The 7,983-nt window shown below is 47.0% G+C and overlaps 2 protein-coding genes across 3 annotated transcripts in view; one reads left to right on the top strand and one right to left on the bottom strand.

Annotated features, from left to right (window-relative positions):
• The window catches only part of Mansc4 (MANSC domain containing 4), a 41,625-nt gene extending 37,318 nt beyond the window's left edge, over window positions 1–4,307 (bottom strand). For both annotated transcript variants that reach the window (XM_005407155.2, XM_005407156.2), the window contains exon 1: window positions 4,227–4,307. The gene's annotated coding sequence lies outside the window, so the exon portion shown is untranslated. The remainder of the gene's footprint in view (window positions 1–4,226) is intronic.
• Window positions 3,942–7,983, top strand: part of Klhl42 (kelch-like family member 42) — a 31,902-nt gene continuing 27,860 nt past the window's right edge. The window contains exon 1 of the mRNA XM_005407157.2: window positions 3,942–5,890. Within this exon, the coding sequence (XP_005407214.1) occupies window positions 5,055–5,890 (836 nt within the window). The 5' untranslated portion in view covers window positions 3,942–5,054. The remainder of the gene's footprint in view (window positions 5,891–7,983) is intronic.

Here is a 7,983-nt window from a genome sequence, read left to right as displayed (position 1 = left end):
GTGTTGTCTGTATTGTGCTTGTGATATGTTGTAAAATGTTGTATGTCTGTTAATGTTTCCCTCCTTTTATCTTTAAAATAAAAATTAAAAAAAAAAAAAAACAGATGATATAAAGGCTTCCAGTGAGACATAGTCCCACAGAAGCCACTCCTTACTCTTCAGTGGCCAGTCAGTAACAGATACAACTACACTTCTAGTTATGCAAAGCAATATTTTTGTGAAGGCTAGAAATAATATTTTAGGAATTTTTCAAATTAAGGAGTTTAATTGCTTTGATGCTGCATTTCTAGCTCAACAGAAACCTTACTGTGACTTATTAAAATAATTTGCTCCTTTAAGATGCTCTGAGCCCTCAGATGCTGTTACTGTCACATCTTGGGCTAAAAGGCTTGCAGGGTCAGTGCCTAGTATTATCAGACTAACATCTGAGTCCCTGTCCGCCCTGTTCCTGCCCTGAAAACAGTACTGAGCTTCAAGCTGAGCGTGATTTTAAAACAGGCTGAAAGTCTGTTTTAAAAGGTGAGAAATGCCAACTTGAGCATATCTGTGATACCTGGTAAACAACAGCATCCTCTGGTCCCACAGATGGCACAGATGAAGAGCCTGTTCGCTGGGGCTGACCCACTGACCCCTGCATTATCATTGTTTGAAGCATTTTGTAGCCAAGGTTTACAAGGGAAAAATTTAATATAGGACACATAATTTATAGGATTATTTTATAATATTCACCCAAAGAATCAAATGCAAAGGAGTGTGGGAGATCTGTCCACATACTAGAGACCCAAAGAATCTAGCTGAGGGCCTGGATCCCACAGCAATAGCCTGCATGAGTCCAGCTGGAGGCCTAGAGTTCAAAACAATGTCTCATGCAAGTCTGTGTCAAGGATCTACACTGGGAAGGCCCAAAGGCCAGTGTAAGCTAGAAAGTCTGTGCCAGTGGGATGAAGGATCTGTACCAGCAGGCTGACATATCTGCACTGGAGCCAGGAAGTGATGCTCAGAGCTCCCCCAAAGAGAACCGTAACCATGCTCTGCGACAGTGAAGACCCGAGCTCCTCTGAGGATGAGAACAGCTGAGTTCACATCAGGAAAACCAGCATGACAAGATTCTCCACAAGAATCAACAGCACACGATTTTCCCCTCTAGTTCTGCTTTTATGCTATTGGCAACAATCCTCAGGTGGGCCCTCCATACTCAGACCATGCTGTTCAGTTCAGCTGGATGTTACAAGTTGATCATTAGTTAATCTATCACATATAAATCTTGGGCCCAAGGCTCTTTCATACAGGGTTTCCCAGCAACTGCCTCCAGCCTAATGCCTAATTGTGAATGTGGCATTTTACCCTCCCAAAGAGACTGTTAAATCTTGATCATTCACCGACCTCTTTCTCTACAAGCCCTCAGAATGTCTCATGGCAAAAAGATGATTATCTGAAAAAAGAAAAGTCTTATCTGAACAATTTAAAAGTAAACAAGTTGAAGCACTGGAAGTTTTTCAGAGTCCAAGAAAGTAGCTGGGCAAAGTAGGACACATCTGTAATACCAGCAATCTGGAAGTCTGAGGCAGGAAGATTGCAAGTTTGAGCATGTCTCAAAAACAAAACAAAATTTAAAAAAAAAGTGAGTCAGGAAATGCAAATCAAAAGTACACTGAGATCCCATATCACAGTCAGAATGGCCATCACTGAGAAAACAATAAATGTTAGAGAGGATACAGGAGAAAAAGGAAACTTTCTACATTACTGATAGAAATGCAAATTAATACAGCTGTTATGAATATCAACATGGCTGCTCCTCAAAAAACTGAAAATAGAGCTACCGCTAGATCCAGCTATACCACTTCTTGGTAAATACCCAGAGGAATCAAAGCCAGCATACTGTAGGGCTACTTGCATATCCATATTTACTATGACACAATATACTGTGCATATATCCATGTTATACTCTGGCCAAAGTATAGAACCATGAATGGATAAAGATATGGTATACATACACAGTGGAGTATGAGGAAGAACAAAATTCTGTCATTTGTAAGAAAATGGATGGATTTAGAGATCATCATTTTGAGAGAAATAAGCCAGTCTCAGAATTAACAAATACTGGGTATTTGCCCTAATATGTGAATATAAAGTAAGATGATATGAAAGTAGCTAAGAAACTATTAGACAAGAGAAAGGGAATAAAGGTGTTACAGTTTGCATCTACATGTCCCCCCAAAGTCTCATGCAGTAATGGGGGGCAGGCTTTTGTGGAGGTAGCTGAATCTAGAATTTTTGACTGATTCCTAGAGCAATGTGGGGATTGAGGGTGCTGGGATTAAGACTGGGTGACTGCTGGATCACTCCCTAATCCCAGGAGTCTGGATAAGATAAAAGGGGCAGAAAGAGGCTTGCTTCACACTTTTGCTCTTGATGCTTTTGCTGTCTTCCACCACGAACTATTGCCCCTGTGCCATGCTACCCTGCTTTGGAGCCAGCTGATTATGGACTGAAACCTCTACAAACTGTGAGCTAAGTAAACCTTTTCTTCCTTAACTTTGGGTACTGGGCATTTTGTCCCACCAACAAACAAAGTAACTAAGACAAAGGGATAGAAAGAGGAGGTCAAATTCAATGATAAGGTTCAATATTGAACTTATAGAGAAACTTGATTTGGTTCTCATTCAGTTTGGTTTGCAACCAAAACCAGAAAGAATTAAGTTTGTGAATTAAGGTATCACACTGTATAAGGATTTGTAATGGGGGGGATGGTTATGAGCAAAATATTTTACACACATTGAACTCCCCCAAAAATGTGATGGGGGGAGGGGGTAAGGGAGGGAATAGAGTGAATATGGTCAAAGTATGTGTACATATAATTAATCTGTACAACCTGTAAAACCAGGGGAAAAAATTTTAAAATGTGTATACTAAAAAAAAAAAAAAAAACATTAAAAAAACCTGAGGTCAGATGCTTGCTCAGCTCTGCGTATAGACATGTTAATCATGTAGAGGTCCTGTCTAAAAGCTGGTAATACAGAATTGATTGGCCCTAAATTTACATAACCCATGTAGTTTCCCTTCAAGAGTTACAGAGACATTCAGCTGCTATGAGTGCCCTGAAGTCTTTAGCCAGTGCCCTCTGGTCATCTTGGATTCCAGCAGAGCTTCTGCCCAAATGAGGCTGTCTCACGAAGAAACACTCATCTCACAGACAGCTGATGAAAAGATAAAGACTTCTCTGCAGGCAACTGGCAAAACTAGAACTGAGATAATGATCAGTCATTCCTTTGTTAATGGGCCAGTTTGATCTCCTTCAAAGTTGTGCCTTTCAGCTCAAACTGAAGTTCTCCATTCTCTCTCTTCTTTGCGGTACAGAGGATTGAACCCAGGGTCTTTGCACTGAACTACAACCTCAACTCCCATGTTGTTTCTGAACTTACCATCCTCCTGTCTGAGCCCCCCAGAATGCTGAGATTACAGGCCTGTACCAGACCTGGCTCAGGGCTGGCATCACTGAACGGTTGCAGTAGGAGCCTTGGAGTTGGCCCTTGTGCTTACCTGGCTGCTAATTTTTGACTGTGCCTAATAAATCAGCCTATGCTTCATCACTCACTTGTCGTGAAATGTTCTTCTGCAACTACGCTGAGAATCTGCCTGGAATCAGGCATGGTGGCACACACCAATAATTATAGAACTCTGGGAGGCTGAAGCAGGAAGATGTAGACTAGCCACTTAGCAAGACCCTGTCTCAAAATATAAAATAAAAAGAATCGGGGATGTAGGTCAGTGTGAAGGCCAGGGTTCAATCCCCGTCTCAAGCGCACCCACCTACACACTCTGACCCAGGGGGAAGATCCCATCTCCTCTTAGAGGGACCTCCTAAGACTCTGATGATACATCTTAATTGGTTTTATTTCCTATTCTACAGTGGGGCAACACTTCACCTGTTCCATAAAATAGAGCAAGTGTGGTTTTATAGATAGAGCTAGAAGGTGGTTTCATCTGTAGGAGGGCTTGAAGAAAGCAGAAAGGAGGCAGATTGGGTGGCCCACACCTACAGTCCCAACAGGGGCGGAGGCAGGATTGAGTTTTCAAGGCCAGCTTGAACTACACAGCAAGACCCTATCTCTGAAAACCAACACAAACAAGAAACTGGGCTGACTGGGAAATTTGGCTCTTATTCTAATCCTGATTTTTAGGTCAGATAAGCACTTTAGTTTCAGCTTGGTGACATGGCACTTTACCTTGAGTGACTCCATTGTGATTTTTTTTGCCTAGTCTGTTGGGGCCTAGGATATGAGTCCAAACAATGGCCTCCTGTGATTCATATTCAATAACACTCAAAGGTAACAAAAAGTTTGGTTCTTCATCCCCTTCCAGGATAGTCACATATTACGAGCAACACAAGGTCCAACTCCATTAGTAAAGCCTCCTAATTCCGGTGTTCAGGGAGGCGCAGATGGGAAGAAGCGGTGGGTCCTGAGACTCCTCAGACTCTGGGTCAGGGATAGAGCAAGGGCCTGGCAGGATGGCACCGCCACAGGGAACGGGAACGAGGGCCAGACCTGGCTCAGGGCTGGCACGACTGAACGGTTGCGGTAGGAAACAAAGGCTGCTGGAAAACCTGCCTTAAAAGCCGAAAGCCCGTGCTCTAACTTTATTCAGTTGAGCGGATTCGCCGATTTCCTTTTAAAGAACAGCGAGCTCAGGGGCCCCGCGCCTTGCCCGGCCAGCCCTGCGCGCTACGCGCTGAGCCCGCAGCCTGCGAAACTTCTGACTCCCGGCACCCGAGCTTCCTGCACCTCTTTCCTCCCACGCAGGTTTCCTGTTCCTTCGCCTTTCTGGAACGGCGGGCAAGCCAGCCGACCTTCCTCGCCCCAACACTTCCACAGGCCCGGCGGGGCTGGCAGCGCGGCGGCGCAGGGGTCACAGGGCGGAGGAGCGGCGCGGGGCGGGGTTCCCGGGGCGGAAGTGCGGCTGCGCGGTCCGAGGCCGCGCGGGGGACGCCGGAAGAGCGACTCACAGCCCCGCGTCCCTGGGCCCAGGCCTGGTAGGCGCCCACCTCCCGCGTCATGGCGGCCGAGGAGGTGGTTCAGATCCGCCTGGAGGGCCGCTGCTACCCGGTGAGCAAGAAGAAGCTGCTGGAGCAGAGCGACTACTTCCGCGCGCTCTACCGCTCCGGCATGCGCGAGGCGCGGGGCGCCGAGGCCGGGGGTCCCGAGGTGCAGCAGCTGCGCGGCCTGAGCGCGCCCGGCCTGCGCCTGGTGCTGGACTTCATCGACGGCGGCGGGGCGCGCGAGGGCGGGCTGCTGGGCGCGGCACCGGGCGACGAGGACGCGGACGAGGCGGGCCTGCTGTCCGGCCTAGTGGAGGCCGCCTCCTTCCTGCAGGTCACGGCGCTGTTGCGGCTGCTGCTGTCCCAGGTGCGGCTCGGTAACTGCCTGGAGCTGCACCGCCTGGCGCAGGTGCACGGGCTGCCCGACCTGCAGGAGGCCTGCCTGCACTTCATGGGCGCCCACTTCCACCAGGTGCTGCGCCAGCCCCACTTCCCGCTCCTGGCGACGGGGGACCCCGGCCTGCAGCAGAGGCTGAGGGAGGCCCGCATGACGGGGACACCGGTCCTCGTGGCTCTGGGGGACTTTCTGGGGGGGCCGCTGGCGCCTCATCCCTACCAGGGGGAGCCCCCGTCCATGCTCAGGTACGACGAGACGACGGAGCGCTGGTTCCCGCTGGCCAGCAACCTTCCCCCGGACCTGGTGAACGTCAGGGGCTACGGGGCCGCGGTCCTGGACAATTACCTCTTCATCGTGGGCGGGTACAGGATCAGCAGCCAGGAGATCTCTGCCGCTCACTCCTACAACCCCAGCACTAATGAATGGCTCCAGGTGGCCTCCATGAACCAGAAGAGGTAAGGGGTCGAGCAGAGTTGGCGTCTCATTCATTCCTGGTTCCTGCACTCCTTCCGGATGTGCTGGGTGGGATGACATCTGCAGGAGAGCTGCTGGCTTCCAGCTGGCAAAGCTCCCACTGAACAAGAACTAGGAAGAAGAGGCCTCAGCTTGATCCATTAGCTGAGTGATTTCTTTCAGGTATTACGCCTTTATGTAAATCTGCCTCCTTCATCTGTATCCAAGTGCAAAGAAGTTGTTTCCAAGAACAGTACTCTAAATGAAAGCCGCTCATTTTTTTATTTTTCTTTTTTCTCACTGTGTTTTAGGGTCTGATCCTGATCATAAAGACACACTGGGCCCTGATCTTTGGGGTCTTTTGTTGTTTTCAGTAACTTTGAAGCCCTTAACACTGTGGCACCAATCCATGATGAACAAATAATCATTAGAAAGGTATTTATATGATATATAGGATTTCCTGCTGCTTTTCTTTATTGTGGTTCTGAGGATTGAACTCAAGCCTTTGTACTGAGCTACGTCCCAAAACATTTTTTATTTATTTTTTTATCTTGAGACAGGATCTCACTGTTCTGAAGCTACCTTAAACTTGGGATCTGTCTGCCTCAGAGTAGGTGGGATTATAGGCATGTGCCACCATACCTGGCTCTTTATTTTTCCCCCGTCTCTTTTGCTTCTTTCTTTCCAAAGATTCATCATCATTAGTCCAAAACTTGAGCCGGGTCAACTACTGCTGTCTCTTGATATCAGGTATTTGTGGAGCTTTGGTTCCAGGATCCTCTCAAATACCAAAATCCACCGATGCTCAAGTTCCCTTTATAAAATGTGGTATTTGTATATAATCTGTCCATCTCTTTACTTTCAGCTCTAGATTATGATACATAATGCAATGCAAATGCCATGTAAATAGTTGTTACACTGTATTGTTTAGGGAATAAGGACAAAGAAAGGTTCAGTAGAAAAGAAGTTTTTTTCTGGGATGTCTTCAATCCCTGGCTGGTGAATCCACAGACACAGAGCCTGCACATATGGAGGGCTGAGCGTATTTGTCCCCAACTGGAACCATTTCCCTTCTAGTCATGCAACTTCCCAGCTCCCCAACAGTGACTTCAAGAAAGGAAAAGGAGAAATTTAAGCGTAGTCGTGGGAGGGTAAGTTGGGCAAGGAGCCAGGAAACAAGTATGAAAACAACAGCAGGGGCTGGTGGTGGTGATACACGCCTGTAATCCCAGCCCTCAGGCTGAGGCAGGAAGATTGCTGCAAGTTTGAGGTCAGCCTAGGCCACATAGTTCAAAGCCAGTATGAACTACAGTAGTGAGACTGCCTCAAGGAAATAAAGATGGTAGGGCCCAAGATGCCTCAGACTCACCATTCAGAAGTTAGGAGAAGAACCATTGTGAACCAAGAAAGGTGTCTTCCAGTCCACTGTTGTCTCCTCAAGCCCCACTGTGGAGCCTGCCCTGAAATGTGAAGAGTTGGGGACTCATAGCTGGGTGAAGAAAGTCTTAACAGTACTTAGGGGTCTTTTATGCACATTTAGTCTACTTGAGGGTCTCCGTAAATCAGAGTTCTTTAGGGAGCACTGGCTTTATATCTATTGGAACATAAAGTTCATTTTATGTCATCAATTTTTGTGTGTGTGGGTACTGGGAATCGAACCTACAACCTCACACTTGCCAAGGAGGTGCTGTGCCAAGGAGCTGTATCCTTGACTCCAATGTCATGAATTTAAGTTGTTCTTTGTTGTGGAAAGATTTTCTCCATCAGTTTTGAAAGGTAGTCTTGCAGGATCAGGCAGTCTTGTTTGGAAGTCCTTTTCTTCTAAGGCGTGGAAGACTGCAGTTCAAGCGATACTGGGCTTTAAAGTTTGTGTTGAGAAATCTGTTGTAATTCTGATGGGTTTGCTATTATAAGTGATTTGTTGCTTTTCTCTAACAGCTTTTAAGGTTCTCTCCTTGTATTGGACCGCTGGGATTTTGGCTATGATGTGTTATTGGAGAAGTTCTTTTCTGATCGTGTCTTATTTGGTGGTCCCTGTGCCTCCATATATTTGTATGTTAAATTCTCCCTCCATATTTGGAAAGTTTTCTGTTTC

This window comes from Chinchilla lanigera, unplaced genomic scaffold (assembly GCF_000276665.1).
Source record: "Chinchilla lanigera isolate Chin_1 unplaced genomic scaffold, ChiLan1.0 scaffold00104, whole genome shotgun sequence".
Taxonomy (NCBI): domain Eukaryota; kingdom Metazoa; phylum Chordata; class Mammalia; order Rodentia; family Chinchillidae; genus Chinchilla; species Chinchilla lanigera.
The sequence above is the reverse complement of the archived record's forward strand: the minus strand, read 5'-3'. Positions and strand labels throughout refer to the sequence as shown.